This window comes from Nerophis ophidion, linkage group LG05, assembly GCF_033978795.1.
Source record: "Nerophis ophidion isolate RoL-2023_Sa linkage group LG05, RoL_Noph_v1.0, whole genome shotgun sequence".
In the NCBI taxonomy this organism is placed as follows: Eukaryota; Metazoa; Chordata; class Actinopteri; order Syngnathiformes; family Syngnathidae; genus Nerophis; species Nerophis ophidion.
This window is the reverse complement of record NC_084615.1, coordinates 44334778-44359253: the sequence shown is the minus strand read 5'-3', so window position 1 is coordinate 44359253 and position 24476 is coordinate 44334778. Positions and strand designations below refer to the sequence as shown.

The 24476-nt window shown below is 39.4% G+C and overlaps 1 protein-coding gene and 1 long non-coding RNA gene across 6 annotated transcripts in view; both read right to left on the bottom strand.

Moving 5' to 3' along the window:
• Positions 1–24476, bottom strand: part of LOC133553154 (1-phosphatidylinositol 4,5-bisphosphate phosphodiesterase beta-4-like) — a 162082-nt gene that overhangs the window by 48426 nt on the left and 89180 nt on the right. For all 5 annotated transcript variants that reach the window (XM_061901031.1, XM_061901034.1, XM_061901030.1 and 2 more), the window contains 2 exons: positions 20742–20822; positions 20481–20540 (listed from right to left, as the gene is read on the bottom strand). In XM_061901031.1, the coding sequence (XP_061757015.1) occupies positions 20481–20540; positions 20742–20822 (141 nt within the window). The remainder of the gene's footprint in view (positions 1–20480; positions 20541–20741; positions 20823–24476) is intronic.
• LOC133553153 (uncharacterized) lies at positions 1862–11759 on the bottom strand. Its single transcript, XR_009806866.1, has 8 exons — positions 10996–11759; positions 10326–10460; positions 7097–7172; positions 6103–6180; positions 5492–5569; positions 4881–4959; positions 2232–2303; positions 1862–2115 (listed from the first exon to the last, which is right to left on the bottom strand). It is a non-coding gene; the product is annotated as an uncharacterized LOC133553153 (long non-coding RNA).

Genomic DNA, 24476 nt, shown 5'->3' with positions numbered 1-24476 from the left:
GTGCATTACATGTTGTACAAGTTAATTTTATTCATATTGCTGCGTGACAGTCTTTCATTTTTGTATTTATTGTTGAAATGAAATGTTCAGCCTGCTGATCATTCTTTAATTGCAAACTATCAATCGAGGTTATAAAAGAAAATATACTTTAAAAATCTGCCAGAAAACATTTATTTAGGTATAAATTTCACAGATTACATTACAAAACATCTTTGACAGACCATGATCTTAATTAAAGTTAAAAAACACTGATAGTCACAGACTCACTAGGTGTGTTGAATTTAATCTCTACATTTGACCCAGGCCCTTGTTACACCCCCTGGGAAGAGAGGGGAGCAATGAGCAGCAGTGGTGGGCGCGCTCAGGAATCATTTTGGTGATTTAACCCCCAATTCCAACCCTTGATGCTGAGTGCCAAGTAGGGAGGTAATGAGTCCCATTTTTATAGAGTTTGTTATGACTCGGCCAGAGTTTGAACTAACGACCTACTGATCTCAGGGCAGACACTCTAAGCACAAGGCCACTGAGCAAGGTATGACGATTTTTAATTGTGTTATAGTCAGGCCCGGGACACCGCCTTCAGGTCAGATGACAGTGCTCTATACAGTGCTGCGCGTGCTGACCTGAAGAGAGGACTCAGGGAAGCCAAGATGGACTATAAAGAGAGGATCAAAGACTACCTCTTGAGCAACAACCCACGGCAGATGTGGCAGGGCATACAGTACATCACCAACTACAAAGGTTGTGACGCAGCAACCGGGGACTGGGATGCATCGCTAGCAGAGGAGCTGAACTGCTTTTTTTCTCGCTTTGAGACATCACAAACAGTCACAGCCACACCACCCCCAGCCCTCCCAAACCCCCCACACTCACTCTTGAGGAGCACGAGGTCAGGCGGGTGCTCAAGGCAGTGAACCCCAGGAAGGCGACTGGTCCAGACGGTGTACCCGGGAAGGTGCTCAAAGCTTGCGCTGACCAGCTCTCCTACATTATCACCGTCCTCTTCAACCTCTCCTTGGCCCAGGCACTCATCCCACCCTGCCTTAAATCTGCCACAATTATCCCAGTACCCAAATAAGCTGCCACAAACAACCTCCACCACATCCAAACACCCCCCCTCCTGCACACACACACACACACACACACACACACACACACACACACACACACATACACACACACGCATACGTGTTTGGGTGACATATGAGGACTTATGAAAAAAACGTGACATATGGGGACATGCCTTTCCAATGGTCCTGCAGGCCTGGGAATCAGACGGTTAGTGAACCAGAATTTTAGAAACACAGTGGTCTATTGAGATTTTTGCAACTCTTTTGTTTTTTTATGAACCTGATTTTTATGGTACATATGAGGACTTGTCAGGTTTAGGTGACAAATGAAGACCAGAGTGTTTAAGATTTCAAGTTTATGTGACATATGACGACCATGACGTCACAGAGTGTTTAAGATTTCAGGTTCATGTGACATATGACAACCATGACGTCACAGAGTGTTTAAGATTTCAAGTTTATGTGACATATGATGACCATGACGTCACAGAGTGTTTAAGATTTCAAGTTTGTGAAATATGACAACCATGACGTCACAGAGTGTTTAAGATTTCAGGTTCATGTGACATATGAGGCTAATGACATCAGGGACTTAACAAAACCACCTGAGTTGGTTTAGTTGATGTGTTGTCATTTAAAAAAAAAATCCCAATCCCATGCTACTGTAATCTAAAACCAAGAAGAGTTCAAAAGAAACATGGGTAAAAATGTAATTGTCGACTAAGTGTAACTGAATTGTTTTTGTGGATTTTGTCGCTAAGAATTATCTGGAATAAATACAAAACGCTTGCTGTTTATTTTGCTTTTTTAATTGCTGGTAACATACTCAAACTACCACAGAAGATGTGGGAAAACATTTTTTTTCCCTTTTTTTAATATAATTCTGTTATGGATGTAGTACTTGATGGCAAGCCAATCTCTGTCCTGTAGAGCTACTAGTTCTTTATGGAGGCAGGCTTCACAATCTTTTTTACCTGGTACTTTGTTGCCAGTTACAAAATGCAACATGTGTCATTCAACTGCTTCCACTTCTTCCCCTTTGCAGCTGTCATAAAGGAGACAAAATACAATTTCTTACTGAAGGAAAAATGACTATAACACAGTGAAAAGGTGCAAAACGTAATATAATATTCTAGTAAATGATGTGGATTATTTATTTACCCCGCTTTAGAGTGGACCAAGTGGAAGAAGCTTGAGACATACCCACTTCCAGCGATTTGTCCTGCTGTCAATCTGAAAGGAAGAATTAGAAAACTGTAAAAGTAAACATTTAACATATTGTGCTTTGTGAAGCAGCGGAGTATATGTGTTGTCTGTCTATTTATCAATAATGCAGACCAGGAGTGTTGGCTGAGTTCTTAACGTTTGCTTTCAGAGCGTGCATATCACAACATACAAGATGCCGTCATGGCGACACAACCTATACCGGGCTACCGCGCATGCTCGTCACTCCTGTTGCATGCTGGGTAGGGTAGTTCTTTTTTCCCCTGGCTCATAACATCACAATATAGTACCATGTATATGTGTTCAGTTTATCAAAGCACCAAGCAAACAGATATGGTCATAATTATTTTAAGTCCACTACGCAGAATAAACACAACATTATTAATAGTGCTACTACGGATAATTTGATCAAAAATTCCCTAAAACAGGCCACTACCTATAATATAAGTTTTTTAAACATAAGATCCCTGATAAAAAAAAAATGTTTCTGCTGTTACCTCAGAAATTGCCTGTTCAGATGTTATGATTGTGGCTCAGAGATTTGTATGTAGATTATATTTATTTTCCATAACAAACAGGATAACTTAAATACCCTGGCAGTGGCAATAAGCTTAAATGTTTGTATTTACATTTTTGGAGTTCATTTTCATAAAATTTGCTATTTAACTGCTACTGTTTAACAAGGACTGATTTAAATTGTGTTTGCACAACAAATGTTTTGGCGCTTTTGTTCATGTGGGAGAATATTCCAATAAAGGTGCACTACACACTACTTTTGAATTCATTATTGGGCTTTGCGTATACAATGCATTTAATCGCGATTAATAAGAGAAATAGTGCGATTAACTTCGATTAAAAATTTTAGTCATTGCCCAGCCCTAATATATATACAAACCCCGTTTCCATAAAAGTTGGGAAATTGTGTTAGATGTAAATATAAACTGAATACAATGATTTGCAAATCCTTTTCAACCCATATTCAATTGAAAGCATTACAAAGACAACATATTTGATGTTCAAACTCAAACTTTTTTTTTTTGCAAATAATAATTAACTTTGAATTTCATGGCTGCAACACGTGACAAAGTAGTTGGGAAAGGGCATGTTCACCACTGTGTTACATCACATTTTCTTTTAACAACACTCAATAAACGTTTGGGAACTGAGGAAACTAATTGTTGAAGCTTTAAAAGTAGAATTCTTTACCATTCTTGCTTGATGTACAGCTTAAGTTTTCGTGTTTTACGCTTCATAATGCGCTACACATTTTCGATGGGAGACATGTCTGGACTGCAGGCGGGCCAGGAAAGTACCCGCACTCTTTTACTACGAAGACACGCTGTTGTAACACGTGGCTTGGCATTGTTTTGCTGAAATAAGCAGGGGCGTCCATGATAATGTTGCTTGGATGACAACATATGTTGCTCCAAAACCTGTATGGACCATTCAGCATTAATGGTGCCTTCTCAGATGTGTAAGTTACCCATGCTTTGGGCACTAATACACCCCCATACCATCACACATGCTGGCTTTTGAACTTTGCGCCGGATGGTTATTTTCCTCTTTGTTCCGGAGAACACCACGTCCACAATTTCCATATATAATTTGAAATGTGGACTCGTCAGACCACAGAACACTTTTCCACTTTGCATCAGTCCATCTTAGATGAGCTCGGGCCCAGCGAAGCCCGCGGCGTTCCTCTGTGTTGTTGATAAATGGCATTTGCTTTGCATAGTAGAGTTTTAACTTGCATTTACAGATGTAGCGACCAACTGTAGTAACTGACAGTGGTTTTCTGAAGTATTTCTGAGCCCATGTGGTGGTATCTTTTACACACTGATGTCGGTTTTTAATGCATTACATCGCTTACGTGCAGTGATTTCTCCAGATTCTCTGAACTTTTTGATAATTTTACGGACCGTAGATGGTAAAATCCCTAAATTCTTTGCAAAAAAAATGTTTAGCAGTTTTAACATCAAATATGTTGTCTTTGTAGCATATTCAACAGAATTGGGGTTGAAAATTCTTTGCAAATCATTGTATCCTGTTTATATGTACATCTAACACAATTTCCCAACTCATATGGAAACGGGGTTTGAATGTATTTATATATATATATAGCCTATTATTTGCGCACTATTTACAAGTTATGTACCAAAAACACGACCACCGAAAAAATACTTTGATCAATGAAAACAGCGCTGCAGAAACCGGCTGTAAACAAGAGGCACTGCATTTTCTGAATTGAAACACTCATTTTAAAGCTTTGACATTAACATTTTAACACACACTAATCTGATTCAGAAAATATGAGGACCTTATATGAAACACACCTAGATCTTTCTTGGTTCAAACAATATGAGGACATGACGAGTGCTCACATGTAGAATTTATGTTGTTGACTTGTAACATCTCCTGTTTTGCTAAACATGAGTTCCAAACTCCCTACTGACTAACATGGATGTACCCTTACGAAAATGTTGTCATGTAAACTGATCTGTGACAGATTAAAATTAATAAATGTCTTTCAAAATATAGGTTGGGTCAAATTTAGAGCAGATATAGTAAAAATAGACATGTAATAACCTGTTGGAGGGATGAAGTCGGTTTATGGCTGTCATCTGAATCTAGAGAATGTTGAGATAGAACCTCAAACAGTTGGTTTCTGCAACAAAACACAAAAATATAATGTCATAACTAATTAATTATAACATTCTCACCACTTTTTGTTGATAAAAATCTGAGCATACAATGCCAGATAAAGGGTAAAGATTATTACAGAGTTTCAGCTCTTAGACAATTCATTAAGAATGTAACACACACAAAAATCTGGTTCAGAAAATATGAGGACCTGAATTGAGACACTCATTTTAAAGCTTTGACATTAACATTGTAACACACATTTTCTGGTCCAGAAAATATGAGGACCTTATATGAAACACACCTAAGTCTTTCTTGCTTCAAACAATATAAGGACATGACGAGTGCTCACATGTAGAATTTATGTTGTTGACTTGTAACATCTCCTATTTTGCTAAACATGAGTTCTAAACTTTCTACTGACTAACATGGATGTACCCTTGCGAAAAAGTTGTCATATAAACTGATCTGTGAGAGATTAAAATAAATAAATGTCTTTCAAAATATAGGTTGGGTCAAATTTAGAGCAGATATAGTAAAAATAGACATGTAATAACCTGTTGGAGGGATGAAGTCAGTTAATGGCTCACATCTGAATCCGGAGAATGTTGAGATGGAACCTCAACAGTTGGTTTCTGCAACAAAACACAAAAATATAATGTCAGAACTAACTAATTATAACATTATCAGCACTTTTTGTTGATGAAACTCTCAGCATACAATGCCAGATAAATAGTAAAGATTATTACAGAGTTTCAGCTCTTAGACAATTAATTAAGAATATAAAACACACTAAAATCGGGTTCAGAAAATATGAGGACCTGAATTGAGACACTCATTTTAAAGCTTGGACATTAACATTGTAACACACACTAATCTGGTTTAGAAAATATGAGGACCTTATATGAAACACACCTAAGTCTTTCTTGGTTCAAACAATATAAGGACATGACGAGTGGTCACATGTAGAATGTATGTTGTTGACTTGTAACATCTCCTGTTTTGCTAAACATGAGTTCCAAACTCCTTACTGACTAACATGGATGTACCCTTACGAAAATGTTGTCATATAAACTGATCTGTGAGAGATTAAAATTAATAAATGTCTTTTAAAATATAGGTTGGGTCACATTTAGAGCAGATATAGTAAAAATAGACTTGTAATAACCTGTTGGAGGGATGAAGTCGGTTTATCGCTCACATCTGAATCTGGAGAATGTTGAGATAGAACCCCAACAGTTGGTGTCTGCAACAAAACACAAAAATATAATGTCAGAACTAATTAATTATAACATTAACAACCACTTTTGGTTGATAATATTCTGAGCATATAATTCTACATAAACAGTAAAGATTATTATAGCGTTTTAGCTCTTAGACTATTATTTAAGAATGTAACATTCACTAAAATGTGGTTCAGAAAATATGAGGACCTGGATTGAAACACTCATTTTAAAGCTTTGAATTAAACATTGTAACACACACTAATGTGGTTCAGAAAAATATGAGGACCTTATATGAAACACACTGAAGTCTTTTTTAGTTCAAACAATATGAGTACATGACGAGTGATCACATATAGAATTCATGTTGCTGACCTGTAACATCTCCTGTTTTGCTAAACATGAGTTGTAAATTCCACAGACTAACATGGATGTACGCTTAAAAAATGTTGTCATATAAACTGATCTGTGAGAGGTTAAAAGGATTAAATGTCTTTTGAAGAATAGGTTGTGTCAAGTTTTTAGCAGATATAGGGCAGCACAGTGGAACAGGGGTTAGTGCATGTGCGTCACAAATCGAAGGTCCTGAGTAGTCCTGAGTTAAATCCTGGGCTCGTGATCTTTCTGTGTGGAGTTTGCATGTTCTCCCCGTGACTGCGTGGGTTCCCTCCGGGTACTCCGGCTTCATCATACCTCCAAAGACATGCACCTGGGGATAGGTTGATTGGCAACACTAAATTGGCCCTAGTGTGTGAATGTGAGTGTAAATGTTGTCTATTTGTGTTGGCCGTGTAATGAGGTGGCGACTTGTCCAGGGTGTACTCCGCCTTCCGCCCGAATGCAGCTCAGATAGGCTCAAGCACACCCCGCCAACCCAAAAAAGGGACAGGTAGTAGAAAATGGATGGATGGATGGATAGTAAAATAGTCAAGTAATAACCTGTTGGAGGGATGAAGTCGGTTTATCGCAAACATGAATCTGGAGAATGTTGAGATAGAACATCAACAGTTGGTGTCTGCAACAAAACACATAAAAATAATGTTAGAACTTATTAATTATAACATTATCAGCACTTTTTGTTGTTAACATTATGAGCATATAATGCCAGATAAATAGTAAAGATATTTATAGAGGGTTTCTGTCTCTTGTCCCGCTCATGTCTTGAGATGAACTTCCCTCGGTACTCGACCACAAAAGAACCTTTTTAAATTGATGCAAGAGCAAATACACCATATCCTGATAAAACAGTTTATCAATTAACAATGTTTGGAATATCTGTTTTAAAAAGGAATAATAATAGTCGTTACTTGACTAAAAATTCAATTACAAACAGAATTACTCTTTCATAAATGTAAATAATTATAAAATTAAGTACAAACCCCGTTTCCATATGAGTTGGGAAATGGTGTTAGATGTAAATATAAACAGAATACAATGATTTGCAAATCATTTTCAAGCCATATTCAGTTGAATATGTTACAAAGACAACATATTGATGTTCACTCTGATAAACATTTTTTTGGTGCAAATAATCATTAACTTTAGAATTTGATGCTAGCAACACGCAACAAACAAGTTGGGAAAGGTGGCAATAAATACTGATAAAGTTAAGAAATGCTCATCAAACACTTATTTGGGACATCCCACAGGTGTGAAGGCTAATTTGGAACAGGTGGGTGCCATGATTGGGTATAAAAACAGCTTCCCAAAAAATGCTCAGTCTTTCACAAGAAAGGATGGGGCGAGGTACACCCCTTTGTCCACAACTGCGTGAGCAAATAGTCAAACAGTTTAAGAACAACGTTTCTCAAAGTGCAATTGCAAGAAATTTACTGATTTCAACATCTACGCTCCATGATATCATCAAAAGGTTCAGAGAATCTGGAGAAATCACTCCACGTAACCGGCATGTCTGGAAACTAACATTGAATAACCGTGACCTTCGATCCCTCAGACGGCACTGTATCAAAAACCGACATCAATCTCTAAAGGATATCACCACATGAGTTCAGGAACACTTCAGAAAACCACTGTCACTAAATACAGTTTGTTGCTATATCTGTAAGTGCAAGTTAAAGCTCTATTATGCAAAGCGAAAGCCAATTATCAACATCCAAAAACGCCGCCGGCTTCTCTGGGCCCGAGATCATCTAAGATGGACTGATGCAAAGTGGAAAGGTGTTCTGTGGTCTAACGAGCCCACATTTCAAATTTTTTGGGGAAATATTCGACACCGTTTCATCCGGACCAAAGGGGAAGCGAACCATCCAGACTGTTATCGACGCAAAGTTGAAAAGCCAGCATCTGTGATGGTATGGGGGTGCATTAGTGCCCAAGGCATGGGTAACTTACACATCTGTAAGTTACCCATCTGTTTGGAACAACATTTGCTGCCATTTAAGCGCCGACTTTTTCATGTGCGCCCCTGCTTATTTCAGCAAGACAATGCCAAGCCACATTCAGCACGTGTTCAGCTTCATAAAAAAAGAGTGCAGGTACTTTCCTGGCCAGCCTGCAGTCCTATCAAAAATGTGTGGTGCATTATGAAGCGTAAAATACGACAGAGGAGACCCCGGACTGTTGAAGGACTGAAGCTCTACATAAAACAAGAATGGGAAAGAATTCCACCTTCCAAGCTTCAACAATTAGTTTCCTCAGTTCAAACGATTATTGAGTGTTGTTGAAAGAAAAGGTGATGTAACACAGTGGTGAACATGCCCTCTCCCAACTACTTTGGCACGTATTGCAGCCATGAAATTCTAAGTTAATTATTATTTGTAAAAAAAATTATTCCGTTTGGATTTACATCCAACACAATTTCCCAACTCATATGGAAACGGGGTTTGTAATTAATGTGTTACTTGAAAAAGAAAAGTTTTAAATATCTAGCATATGCAGTTGAGAGACATTTCATGAGAGCAGAGTGTGTGTGTGCCTTTAAAAAGCTGTGCCTTTTGCCAAGTGACGTGGGACGTCAGCGCCGAGACATAGCAAAATAGTTCAGCTGTATTTTTTAGCTTAGCAGTGGCAGTTAAGATAGTTCTGTTGAATGTTTTTGTTTGCGTGTGGATGAGGCCTCTTTCTATTTGATATCGTGTTCGTAATTACTTCCGGGGGTTGCTTTCATTAGTAAAAAGATATTACTGCACTAAACCTTTTGTGCTTCTAACGCTGTCTTGTTGACATACAATCACATCAAAAGTAGCATGCCAGATTACATAAAACGCATCGTAACAGCGTTGTAGCGTACATAAAAGTTATTAGATTACTCGTTACCGGTAAAAGTAACAGCATTAGTAACATCGTTTTCATATACCGCTGTTATACCATCCATCCATCCATCCATCATCTTCCGCTTTTCCGAGGTGAGGTCGCGGTGGCAGCAGCCTAAGCAGGGAAACCCAGACTTCCTTCTCTCCAGCCACTACGTCTAGCTCTTCCCGGGGGATCCCGAGGCGTTCCCAGGCCAGCCGGGAGACATAATCTTCCCAAAGTGTCCTGGGTCTTCCCCGTGGCCTCTTACCGGTTGGACGTGCCCTAAACACCTCCCTAGGGAGGCGTTCGGGTGGCATCCTGACCAGATGCCCGAACCACCTCATCTGGCTCCTCTCCATGTGGAGGAGCAGCGGCTTTACTTTGAGTTCCTCCCGGATGGCAGAGCTTCTCACCCTATCTCTAAGGGAGAGACCCGCCACACGGCGGAGGAAACTCATTTGGGCCGCTTGTACCCGTGATCTTATCCTTTCGGTCATGACCCAAAGCTCATGACCATAGGTGAGGATGGGAACGTAGATCGACCGGTAAATTGAGAGCTTTGCCTTCCGGCTCAGCTCCTTCTTCACCACAACGGATCGATACAACGTCCGCATTACTGAAGACGCCGCACCGATCCGCCTGTCGATCTCACGATCCACTCTTCCCCCACTCGTGAACAAGACTCCGAGGGGCCATAGAGGTCGGGTGCATTGTGAGCTGGGCGGCAGCCGAAGGCAGGGCACTTGGCGGTCCGATCCTCGGCTACAGAAGCTAGCTCTTGGGACGTGGAACGCTGTTATTCCAAACACTTCTAATTAAAGCCATATAATACAACCTCTATTAGACAGTAAGGAAATGATCCAAATGAGATGTTGATACAGTTAGCATTGATATGATACATAACAAGACATACCTTTCCAATCATTGATCCACTGGGCCTTAAAACAAGACTTGTCACATCCAGATCAAATAAACTCGGTGGCTTCAGCCTCAGGATTACGTCTCGCTCTTCTTTTGGGCACGATGTCTATATCATGTGTTGATGCGCCTAACAAATCCACACATAAAAATGAAAAAAGTCAGTGACACAGAAATAAAACAAAGAACTAAACCCTTCAAAAACTGTTAAATTTAGGCTCAATGCAGACATGAAGCTTCTCAAACAAAGTAGTAATGTAACAATATCAGTAACATGCCAAGTCCACAGTGCTTATCAGCTTGAAATATTTGTATTTGAAAAAAAGTATAAACAATTTGAAGAACTCTAGTCTGTCTTGTTTAAAATTAAGAAAATGTTTACTAGCATAGTGATCAAGGGTGATGGGTCAAATGGAGAGAATAATTTCACCACACCTAGTGTGTGTGACAATCACTGCTACTTATAATCTTCCATGCAACTTAAAAAAAAAAATGTTAAATGCCTTGGCCTTGGCCCAGAACTGAAATGCTTAATTTAACCTCATAAAATCAAATCTGATTGCAATTAATAACAACAACATTTAACTGTTGATTATAATGAAGTATTTTCCTATGTTAAAAAACATTGGTCTATTTAATTACGTTAAACTCCATTTTATGCTCACCTGATTCAACCATGCTGCTGAAGACTATCAAAGATGGTTTGTGGCCAAGATAGATGTCCCCCTCTGGTGATGCAGGTCCCGGAAGTGATGTTCACTGAGCGCTCTGTTGTGCTCAAAATCGTGTGTGAAGTTGTGTATTTCGATTATAAATGGTCCTTTTGGAAAACCCTTTATATATATATATTCAATATTAAGTGTGATACATGAGCTGTATAACTTCCATGATGAAAATTGTTAACTAGTGATTTAGCCCTCTGTTAGGAGCAGACATCGTCCAGCGGCCAATCAGGCGGCGCCTAACTGAAAATTGGACCAATCAGACGCCGAGACTCTTCAGAGTGGGCGGAAGTAACCATCTTGAACACAATGTGAAGTGAATACCTCCAAAAACAATCCCCATATTAATCCTAAATTTGCCCCAAAGATAAAAATACCCAAATAATGTGCTATTGTAACCATTTGAAAATATTAAATACTGTGTGTAGTTTGAATTGCATTTGAATTATTGCCTTTGTCTCAATCAAGGTTGAAGGTTGTTTTTTTTTATGCAAAAACCTACATTTCAGGCACATTTAAAGCAATTATTGTGCGGCATTGTATTTTAGTCAACAGAATAGCAAAAAGTCCAATACAGTAAAATACTGAATCAAACAAATTAAATCATCACCATAATCCCTTTATTACTAATTGTCTAGCCCAAATCCTCTCCAGATAAACCAAATTAATAGATAAAACTAACACTAAAAAGGATGAGATCATCAGATCAGTTGGAAATGTGTTGTTATTTGATTCAGAATTCAAGAGTATGTTTATTGCTGTAATGGTTAGATGTTTTTCAAAATGTTGGAGTGTGTGAGTTTCTGACCCACATGACATATGAGGACATATGACATATGAGGACAAGTGTGTGTGTGTGTGTGTCATAATAGCAAAGATGGCCACTAGGGGCAAAATCGAAGGTGAGCAAAAAAATTAAACACACTTTTACACACTTTCTGAAAATTTGACAAATGAAGACTTTAGAGATTTTTGGTCTGGGAACATGCTGGGAGGGTGTAGAACACGATAGCATTGCGGAAATATGGGGACATGGAAAATGTCCCCATATTTCAACAGGTCCTCATATGTAAGGTGAAATTTCATAAAATGTCCCCATATGTCACTTTGACAAACGCACGCACACACACACACACACACACACACACACACACACACACACACACAGCAGTTTGCCTACCGGGCAAAAAGATCTACGGATGACGCCATAACAATGGCTCTCACTCTACACTGAGCCACCTGGAACACCAGGGGAGCTATGCCTTTTGACGACCAAACAATTAAACAAGGCAACTCGGTAAAGAATCTGGGTATTATCTTCAACCCAACCCTCTCGTTTGAGTCACACATTAAAAGCGTTACTAAAACGGCCTTCTTTCACCTCTGTAATATCGCTAAAAATCGATCCATTTTGTCCACTGACGCTGAGATCATTATCCATGCGTTTGTTATGTTTCGTCTCGATTACTGTAATGTATTATTTTCGGGTCTCCCCATGTCTAGCATTAAAAGATTACAGTTGGTACAAAATGCGGCTGCTAGACTTTTGACAAGAAAAAGAACGTTTGCTCATATTACGCCTATACTGGCTCACCTGCACTGGCTTCCTGTGCACTTAAGATGTGACTTTAAGGTTTTACTACTTACGTATAAAATATTACACGGTCTAGCTACAGCCTATCTTGCCGAGTGTATTGTACCAGATGACCCGGCAAGAAATCTGCGTTCAAAAGACACTTGTGATTTAGGGCTATATAAATAAACATTGATTGATTGATATGTCAGGATGCTTTTCATCGACTATAGCTCCGCCTTCAATACAACATTGCAGACATCCTGGTCACCAAACTGCTGGACTTAAGCCTCCCCTCACCCACCTGTTTTTGGATTAAGGACTTCCTGACCAACCGACCCTCAGACAGTAAAACCTGGCCCACATCTCTTCTCCCCCCGCACACTCAGCATCAGCTCTCCACAGGGCTGTGTCCTGAGCCCTTTGCTGTATTCCCTCTACACCCATGACTGTAGTCCAGCCACTCGGAGAACAACATTATCAAGTTCGCCGATGACACAACGGTGGTGGGTCCCATTACAGGTGGGGATGAGTCTGCATACAGAGATGAGGTCCTGAAACTATCAGTGTTGTGTTCAGTGAATAATCTGGCACTGAACACCACAAAAACCAAGAAAATCATCTTTGACTTCAGGAAAAACACTGCAGAACCCACCCCCCTCTACTTCAACGGGGAGGAGGTGGAGAGCGTCAACTCCTTCAAGTTCCTCGGCACCCTCATATCTGCTGACCTGTCCTGGACCCAAAATACAACTGCAGTCATCCGGAAGGCCCAGCGGATACTTCACTTCCTGAGGGTGCCGAGGAAGAACAGACTGAAGAGGCAGCTGATGGTGACCTTCTATCGCTCGGCTGTCGAGAGCCTGCTGACGTACTGCATAACAGTGTGGTACGCCAGCTGCACTGAAGCAGACAAACAGGCGATTCAGAGGGTCATAAAGTCTGCACAAAAAATCAATGGCTGTCCCATGCCCTCCCTGAAGGATTTTACACGACTTCCGTTGCCTCAAGAAAGCAAAAAACATCACCAAAGCCAGCACACACCCTGGCTTCCACCTGTTCGACCTGCTACCATCAGGCAGGCGCTACAGGTACATCAGAGCCAGAACAAACAGGCTCAGAGACAGCTTCTTTCCCAGAGCTGTCACCATGTTGAGCTCTAACTTATAATAACAATTTACCCCTATACAATATCCTGCCCTAATACCCTACTGTGCAACACTACCCTTCGAGTGAAATACGTCCGACACTGATTGTTATTCATTACTTTGGTACTCTTGTCTTGTTCTCTATATTGTACAGTATTTTGTATTTCTATAGTGTTTTGTATATTGTACAGGATTGCTTATTTTTTGTATTGGATAGTAGTCTGTTTATTTCAATTGTTAGTTTTTTCCTTTATTACCTCTTGTGTTATTTATTTGACCCCATATTTGTTTCCACTATCACACCTTAAATTGGAGTCTTTAATCTCGTTATATGCAAATATAATGACAATAAATTTGCATATAACAAGAAGAGATGTCTTAATATGTTTTGACGACATGAAAGTCTCCAATAAAAAATGTCTCTAGACTTTCTGCTGACCATCTTTGTTTTCTGCTGAGCTTTAATTCTATTTTAGTAAAACAGTTAGTGTAACAATCTACATTTTATATTATCAATGCACTGAACTGTAATCCAAACACAGAAATAAAGTTCCACCTCTTGGAAGCAGCAAAGCGCGCCAGCAGGCAGTTGCTGCAGTGATGTCGCCAATTGAAGATACAGTATAATAGTCTTGACTTTTCGGGAAAAAGACATGTCTTGGCTTTGAACATGAGATTTTCTTAATGTATGGCATTATATTTGTGTCATAATGTTGAGTTCGCAAAAGCAGATTTTGAGGAAAAAAAAATGTTTTGCACGCACAGGTATTGTATTTTGAAAATAAATTACACTCAAGCAAAAAACATTTTTTTTAATGGATATAAATGCATTTTGTGCGAAACAAAAAAGGGACAAGTGGTAGAAAATGGATGGATGGATGGATGCTATTTTCCATATTATCATTCAATAATTAGTGCTGTCTGCAGTTGGAGCCCCTTCTCTTCCGCTCTCTCCACCTCACCCTTCTGCGTGTTCAACTTATTTTCTACACGCTCAGATTTCTGCTCTGCGCTGGCGTGACATTAGACACTCAGTGTTGTATTTGTATAAAAAATGGCAACCAATCAGATAACTGGACAAATGTACCCTGATTGGCTGCTTGGTCTCCAATGAGATTGCTCTGATTAACTATTTTCAACATGGTGGCGCAACCTGAATGTAAGGAAAGATCAACTTTAAAACTAAGAGCTTTATTTATTATCTTTAAAACAGGGGTCTCAAACTCAATTTACCTGGGGGCCACCGGACGCAGAATCTGGGTGAGGCTGGGCCGCAAGAAAAGATTTCTTTAAAAAAATGTTGCATACTCCTCAGCATGTCTAGTTGTATGACCTTTCAAATTGTATTCCTTGTGCACCGCAACTTTCTCTGTGCAAATAAGACATGTCGGGGTGCCCCTGTGCTCAACACAGAAATATTGCATCTCCCACTTTTCCTGGAATTGTCTTTGCATATCACTAACCCTTCTCTTCACTGCAGGCTTTGAAAAATACATGTTTGGGGTTGTGGAATATGTTTGTATTTAGCCGACGCACGGAAAATTATTTTATTTCCGCAATTTGTGTCGCATTTCCTCCCAACAGCAACACGGCGGTCAGCGTATAAGTACCGGGATAGCGAGCGCAAAAGAGTGACGGTTCCCGGAGTGCTATCCGGTGCCTTATAGAAATATATGTAGTGTTCATCGTGTGAGGCAATGCAAATAAAAAAAAAATCAAATAAAAATAACGGTTTGAATTGGTCCAAGGTTATCGGGGACTGTTATTACTGACGGACAGGTGTCGCGGTGTGACTGCAGCCAGACACGTAAGAAAACCCTCGTATCCATGGCAACGTCTCCGTCGCTTTCACTCATTAGCTGCTTTTCCACTAACGCAGGGCTAGGCAACCCAGAACGTTGACAGAGCCATTTTGGACCCAAATAACACAACGCTGTCAAGCGCCATACATATAAAACTTGTGGGGCCGCACTAACATTAAACTTTCATATTATGGTGGGGGCTGAAAAATAACGTTTCGCGGGCCGCAACTGGCCTGCGGGCCGCAAGTCTGAGACCCATGATTTAAAAGATCTAAAAGCAGACATCTAAAGATGGGGTGACAGTGTGATATAAACATGTGTTAAAGTACGAGACCTCAGTGCTCTTTGCACCTTTTTTCCCAGCTCATATTCGGCCATTGCAGACAGCTCCGTAGACAGAGCTTTTATCAACATTTATAAGTAAAAGCCTTACATCTTTTATTTTTACACCTAAATAGCTTGATTCATGTCTTATAATATGTCTTACTAATGTGTGGCTCTAATACTTGATCTTTTTTAACTATGTTTACAATTTAAATCATATTAATTGTTCGTAGAGGCTATGTACATTTTAATTTCACCAAAAAATGTTAACATTTATGTGTTTAAACTAATGTTATTGTGAGCTTGTATTTAGGACAATCAAGAAGGAAATTGACTCTTAAGACAATTTACAAGACAACAGATCAAAAAGAAAAGGATATAACTATGTGCAGGTTTGGCTGGTCATCTGAAAGCTTTTTTTTTACTTGTATAAGTATTCCTCCCAAAACAAGACTTGGGCCTCTTGAATTATTTTAATGATAATTTTCATGGAGCTGGTGAGTCAACGACTGAACTGTCCATGAGAATTGTAAGAAGGAGGATAGCAGGAGGTGTTGCTGTGCTCTGGCACAAAAAGCATGATGCAGTTATTAGTGTTATTAGGCTCGAAGTTGATTGGTATATTGCTGTTCAGCATAAGTCCAACAATAGGGAATTTATTGTTCTTAATGTGTACTCTCCGTATGAATGTAAAGACAATGAGGATGACTACATCAGCCCTTTGAGACACTGGTGATTTAGGGCTATATAAATAAACATTGATTGATTGATTGATTGATACATGTTTAAACTTGCTTTTATTAATTCTTTTATACAGGATAATCGCTGTACATGTATTTATGTGGTTGGTCACTGGAATGCTGACATTTCCGATGGCAGCTCTTTATTTGCAAGACACCTTATACAGTTTTGTGATGAAAATGCACTCACCTTATCTGGTCAATGGTTGTTGCCCGCTGATAGCTATTCTTATATTAGTGAAGCCTGGCATACAACATCATGGCTTGACCACTGTGTCAGTACGGCTGAGGCACACGCCACTAAACGTTCTATGGAGATTTTGTATGAGGTCTCTATGAGCGATCATATTCCAGTCATATTAGATATTAAGTTGGACAATCTTTCTGAGTTGACCCAGGAGGTTTATAGCCTGCGGGCCAAACTAGATTGGTCTAAACTCACAGATGAGGAAGTGCTGTTTATTACAGGAGAACTGATGCTCTTTTAAATGTCTCTTCCACTTGATGCAATTTTTTGTACTAATCTTTACTGTAATGATATTAATCATAGGAAGTCCCTTTGTGCAATGCATGACTATACTGCCAAATTCCTGTGTGAAGCTAGCAGTTCTTATGTTACATGCACCAAGAGGAAATTCAGTGGGAAGCCGGGCTAGAATAAACATGTTTGAGTGCATTACACTGCGGCTAAGGAAGCTTTCAGTGAATGGGCCCATGCTGGCAGAACTAGAATAGGTCCGGTACTAGATCCTAAGAAGCTAACACATTCGAGGTACAAATCTGTCATTCGATTTGTCATTCGCAATGAGCATGCTATGAGAGCTGACTCATTAGCTAAGATGCCCCTTAATTGCAATATCAGTGGATTCTAGAAAGAGGTGAAAACTTTGAACCGAGGCAGTATGCCGCTGCCATGCACAATTGAGCGTGTAGCAGGAGCTGATAACATAACTGTGAAATGGAGGCAGCACTATTCTTTCCCAGCTGCACTCGGGCATAAGGCAGGATTAATAGCGGGGGGTGTATATTGTAGCGTCCCGAAAGAGTTAGTGCTGCAAGGGGGTCTGGATATTTGTTCTGTTGTGTTTTATGTTGTGTTACGGTGCGGATGTTCTCCCGAAATGTGTTTGTCATTCTTGTTTGGTGTGGGTTCACAGTGTGGCGCATATTTGTAACAGTGTTAAAGTTGTTTATACGGCCACCCTCAGTGTGACCTGTATGGCTGTTTATCAAGTATGCCTTGCATTCACTTGAGTGTGTGAAAAGCCGTAGATATTATGTGACTGGGCCGGCACGCAAAGGCAGTGCATTTAAGGTTTATTGGCGCTCTGTACTTCTCCCGACGTCCGTGAACACAGCAGCGTTTTAAAAAGTCATACATTTTACTTTTTGAAACCAATACCGATAATTTTGAAACAGATACCGATAATTTCTGATATTACATTTTAAAGCATTTATTGGCCGATAATATCGGGTCCTGCGATGAGGTGGCGACTTGTCCAGGCTGTAGACCGCCTTCCGCCCGAATGCAGCTGAGATAGGCTCCAGCGACCCCCCGCAACCCCATAAGGGACAGGCGGTAGGAAATGGATGGATGGATGGAATATCGGCAGTTTGATATTATCGGACATCTCTACTAAAAACCTATTACTGCTGGAATTCACTGCATATTTAAAGAAGATTTTCAAAATAAAGTTGAGCAGAGTGCTCTGTGTAATTTAAGTTACAGTATTTCGTAGCCCACTACGTTTGAAAATAAAATATTTCTCCTTGAGCAGGAGGCTAATCCACCGACAGCAACACATACACAAAATAACAATTAAACAACTTTTGCATCATAATTCAATATGTTGTTAGGTTTCTTTCTCTTCTTTTCTTCACTTTGCGGACCTGACCGCAAGCTGCAGGATGTGAACACGTGACACAGCCAGGAAGTGTTGCGATTTGCGAAGGCTAGTCCGTCCCAAATAAAATCGCTCCAGCTGCAACTGGAGGACTCTCTCAATGACCCACACTCCCTCAACTGCATGGGCTGGGTCCTTGGAAAGACGGAGCCTCCAAATTGAGACATGACAATTGACTCCAACAGGCGCGAACTAATGCTTCTGGGATAACATAACACGCGATCTCATTAGAGACCAAGCAGCCAATTAGAGGACATTTGTCCAGTTCTCTGATGGGTTTCCCTTTTCATACAAATATAACACTGTGTCTCTAAACTTGTGCGAGCACAGATCAGAAATCTGAGCGAGTGTAGAAAAAAAGATGAATGCAAAGAAGGTTGAGAGTGCAGACAGCACTAACTATTAAGTGTAATTTGGATAATAGCAACCAAGCAAAAACTTTTATTGTGCACAAAATATACATTTATATTCGCAAAAAAATTATTTTGCCTGACTTTAATTTAGTTTTAAAATATAATGTCTGTGCTTGCAAAACATATTAGATAGATTAGATAGTACTTTATTTTTCTGTTCTCAAAATCTGCCTTAGCGACCTCAACATTAAGACACAAATACAACGCCATAATAATGTTTCCTTTTCTTTGTGCATCTCTACTCACTATTTTTCGAGCTTATGGCTTAACAGTAACTGAACACCATTACATTACCCTCGCTACAGAATGGACCGCAGGTTAAAAAGGAGTCCGGACACATGCGCGTTAATAAATTAGCACCGTTAAAAGGAAATGATAGTTAATGCGTTATTGCGTTAACTTTGACAACTCCAATAATATTAGGACAACTCAAGATTCAATTTGGCTTTCTGAGGTAACAAATCAATTCAGAAGATTTTTGACTCATACTGATATATTATATATTATTGTAAACTATAATAAAACATTTTCCAAACAGGTTAGAGGTGACAAAAGCTCTTTTTGGCTGCTGGCGTATGACATATACGCACAGAAAACAAGTGCAGAGATGACCTAAAAAATATATATAATTTGAAAAAATTTGAATCGATACTTGAAAACTATGAATCGGAATAAATAAAAATTGCAACAATTTTCTAGTTCATTGTTTATATACTGTATGTATCATAATTATCAACCCTAGGATAGATTGAATATTATAAGAAAATAGTTTATTAAAAGAATATATACTATATTTTTCTAAACAAGACAAGACAAAAACATAAACAATATTATTATTACAATATATCAAATAATACATATTTTTCTGATTTAAATCTTAAATACAAAATAGTTGCAGTGTTTCTCAAACAGTGGACCGTTCGGTGGGAGCAGCAGGGGAGATTATCTGTGTCTACACAACGATACACAAGTCAGTAGCGAGGTTGTCAGAAGTGCTTAATCGAATCAACGGGCTCCATGTGTTACCGAGTAGAGGTAGTAAGTACACATGGAAATGTGTACAGCGCTAACAGAGGCCAAAAAATGGAAAAGATTGTGACAGGAAAAAGGAGTCTTCACAGCGGCATATACAAGCGTGTAACTCACACGGTGTGTTGTACAGATAAACAAATACATATCAAGATCTTAATAGTAGTTCAATTCCGAGGGGTCACAAAAAACATTCTGTACCAGAGGGTGATCATGCCAGAAATGTTTTTAGAAGCACTTGTACATGGTCCAATATGATCCGAACTTACTTTGAATAAAACATATTTGTGTCACAAATAAAAAAAGTTTGAACATAATTAAAAATGACAGCGTATTACATGTAGGTGTATTTTTGAGGTGGTCTCTTCTTGTGATTTGTGAGACGGACACAGGGCTTCCTATCATGTGAGTTTTTCACGAAACTTCCAGTACATAAAAAGTATCAAAGACTGCAGGTACATAAAAAAAACAACCTGGATTAGTTTGTTTTCTTACCTTTGGGACAGCGCCGACACGAATACTGTTGATGAGGGAACACTCCAGCACCTGGCCTTCCTGCAAGAGTACAGTGGACAGGAAGCATACAAGTGATGCTAGTAAAGAAAATCTCCCAAGTTCTGAAAGAAGCGACACAAGCCTGGGTCACACTGACCCAAATATGGCCAACACATCCTCTCCAGCTGCATAAACAACACTATTAACATGGCCGCCGTTGTGTTGTGAATGTGCTCTGGCAATGTCATTTATTGCTTGTACCTTTCCCTCACTCTTCCAGTAGATGAAAAAGCCATACTCGTCCACCTTCACCTGACAGTTGGGCTCAAAGATGTACGGGTCCTGGGAAAGAGGGAAAAAATAGTTTATAAAGAAAATAGTTCCTCAATCACAGGATATGGCCAATTTAAGTATGTGAAACCTGTAAAGTAAACTGCTTCGGATGTTGTTCAACATGTTACGGACGACAACACTTTTAAATTTGCACATTACTCCAAAGGTCTGCTAACTTGACCCTTATCCTTTAGTTATTTGTGCTTATCCGGGTCTGAGTCATGAAGCCTAAACTTCCACTGGGCACGAAACGCAGGCTGGGAGTGCCCAGAACACCTCACCAGGGTGTTAGCTCTTTTCGATGTAAAAAAGCAGTGCTTCAACCGAAGACCTTTTTAAATGACCGAGCTGTGTAACAACATTAAGGATGGGTACCGAATTTGGTACTTTTATAGGTAGTGACCTTTGGTACTACCAGGAAACAAGTCACATACAATCCAACAGTACCATATTTCAATACCTTTGTTGCACTTGACGTCATATCCGGTTGCAGACTTTGCACCATTTCAAACACTTGATGGGCTAACAGACATATTCGTAGCTAACTGCCTCTAATTAATAACACAATTTATCATGACAATATAGCAAGCATTCATGATAGAAAACGCTCAAAATGTGCTTGTTTGATGATAATTTACATTGGATATATCATATACAGTGGAACATTTATTTACAAACGCCGTTTCCATATGAGTTGGGAAATTGTGTTAGATGTAAATATAAACGGAATACGATGATTTGCAAATCCTTTTCAACTCATATTCAATTGAATGCACTACAAAGACAAGATATTTGATGTTCAAACTCACGAACTTAATTTTTTTTTGCAAATAATAATTAACTTAGAATTTCATGGCTGCAACATGTGCCAAAGTAGTTGGGAAAGGGCATGTTCACCACTGTGTTACATCACATTTTCTTTTAACAACACTCAATAAACGTTTGGGAACTGAGTAAACTAATTGTTAAAGCTTTGAAAGTGAAATTCTTTCCCATTTTTGTTTTATGTAGAGCTTCAGTCATTTAACAGTCCGAGTCTCTGCTGTCGTATTTTACGTTTCATAATGTGCCACACATTTTCGATGGGAGACAGGTCTGGACTGCAGGCGGGCCAGGAAAGTACCCGCACCCTTTTTTTACGAAGCCAAGCTGTTGTAACACTTGCTGAATGTGGCTAGGCATTGTCTTGCTGAAATAAGCAGGGGCGTCCATGAAAAAGACGGCGCTTAGATGGCAGCATATGTTGTTCCAGAACCTGTATGTACCTTTCAGCAATAATGATGCCTTCACACATGTGTAAGTTACCCATGCCTTGGGCACTAATGCACCCCCATACCATCACAGATGCTGGCTTTTCAACTTTGCGTCGATAGCAGTCCGGATGGTTCGCTTCCCCTTTTGTCCAGATGACAAGATGTCAAATATTTCCAAAAACAATTTGATATGTGGACTCGTCAGACCACAGAACACTTTTCCACTTTGCATCAGTCCATCTTAGATGATCTTGGGCCCAGAGAAGCCGGCGGTGTTTCTGGATGTTGTTGATAAATGACTTTTGCTTTGCATAGTAGAGCTTGAACTTGCACTTACATATGTAGCGACTAATTGTATTTAGCGACAGTGGTTTTCTGAAGTGTTCCTGAGCCCATGTGGTGATATCCTGTAGAGAATGATGTCGGTTTTTGATACAGTTCCGTCTGAGGGATTGAAGGTCATGTTCATTCAATGTTGGTTTCCGGCCATGCCGCTTACGTGGATTGATTTCTCCAGATTCTCTGAACCTTTTGATGATATTATGGACCGTAGAAGTTGAAATCCCTAAATTTCTTGCAATTGCACTTTGAGAAACGTTGTTCTTAAACTGCTTGACTATTTGTCACACAGTTGTGGACAAAGGGGTGTACCTCACACCATCTTTTCTGGTGAAAGACTGAGCATTTTTTGGGAAGCTGTTTTTATACCCAATCATGGCACCCACCTGTTCCCAATTAGCTTGCACACCTGTGGGATGTTCTAAATAAGTATTTGATGAGCATTCCTCAACTTTATCGGTGTTTATTGCCACCTTTCCCAACTTCTTTGTCACGTGTTGCTGGCATCAAATTCTAAAGTTAAGGATTATTTGCCCCAAAAAAAAGTTTATCAGTTTGAACATCAACTATGTTGTCTTTGTAGCATATTCAACTGAATATGGGTTGAAAAATATTTGCAAATCATTGTATTCCGTTTATATTTACATCTAACACAATTTCCCAACTCATATGGAAACAGGGTTTGTAATACAAACTAGCGTAAAGTAGTTATAACTACCAGTAGATTCAATATGAAAACGTTAAAAACTACAACATGGTTGACGGGGAGAAGTCACAGTTGAAGTGGAGGCATGTAAATTAGACCACCCACAAAATGGCGCATCCTGAAGAATCGGAGTGTGTGTTGATGAAGTTTTCCAGCAAGTCCTGCTAAATAATTTACAGTCCTAACTTTCCACAAATGTGGTAATCAAATCAAAAGGTACAATTACTGCATAAACATTTTGTACTGTAAAGCTAAAAAAAAAAAAAAAGACAAGACTGGCTCATTTAACCTAATGGTAAAGACTACTTCCTGCCTAGAGCAAAAATATATATAACAACTGGCTGGACAATTTTTTTATCGGTATTAGTATATATAATATACCTTTTTTAAGATTTTATTATTAAACAAATTCACATTTATCACCAGATGAACATAAACAAAAATGCTGATGAGTGGGTCTGTCGAGTACAACTATGGACTCCTAGGTATCCAGGTAATAGGTAAAATCCAAACGCAGCACAGTAATTTTTATCAATCAAAATTAAATGTTGACCCGAAATCGAAGAGGACATTATCGAAGGTGGGCTGTACATACTCTGAACCAGTTGAATACACACAGTACATAGTATGTATATGACAAGACGACGAGTCACAGCCTTTATAGTGTAGGTCAGAGTCAGATTCTTCAGGAGGTGCACGACAAGCTAATAAAAAGGTTAGAAGGGAAATGAGCGAGTCGGTAGAGTATATAGAATGTAGGCGCCTCGATGCAAGAGCATAATTCAGTCTTTACTACAAACAATGCAAACCAAACACCTGCCTCGCATATTTCAGCACAGAATATCCAGCAGAATAATACTCCAAACCCTATACACATGAAGCACAAGTCATATAGCTCTTTTCAAGTCCACAAAACAAATGTGGACGAGAAGGGAAAACTTTGTGTTCCGCCTCTTAAAAAAAGCCTGGAAAAGGCGGTCTTTCAACGACCTTTTTCATTTATAACACCAGGAGTCTGCATGTGTGTGGCACCATGTTCTTTTTAGGAAGGCAACAAAAAAGCATAGTAGATGGATGAGTTAAAAGTTCGACCGGCTGCTTTAATCTCCAGTCTGACTGATGTGAGCGGCGGTCTCACTCAGTCTTTAAAAGAAGGAAAAAAGATGTCCAACTCTTAGTGCAACTCTGTCACACTGTGAGAAGCTAAAAGGTTTTTGCTCCGTCCTTTTAAAGGAACAACCACAACAAACGTTTTGGTTTTACACTTTATTTCCCTTTAATTGTGGATTTCTGATGTCATCATTATGCTTGTGAAACCAAAATCTCCAACAAACTGACTTCCTGTCAGTGTGACAAAGACGGAAG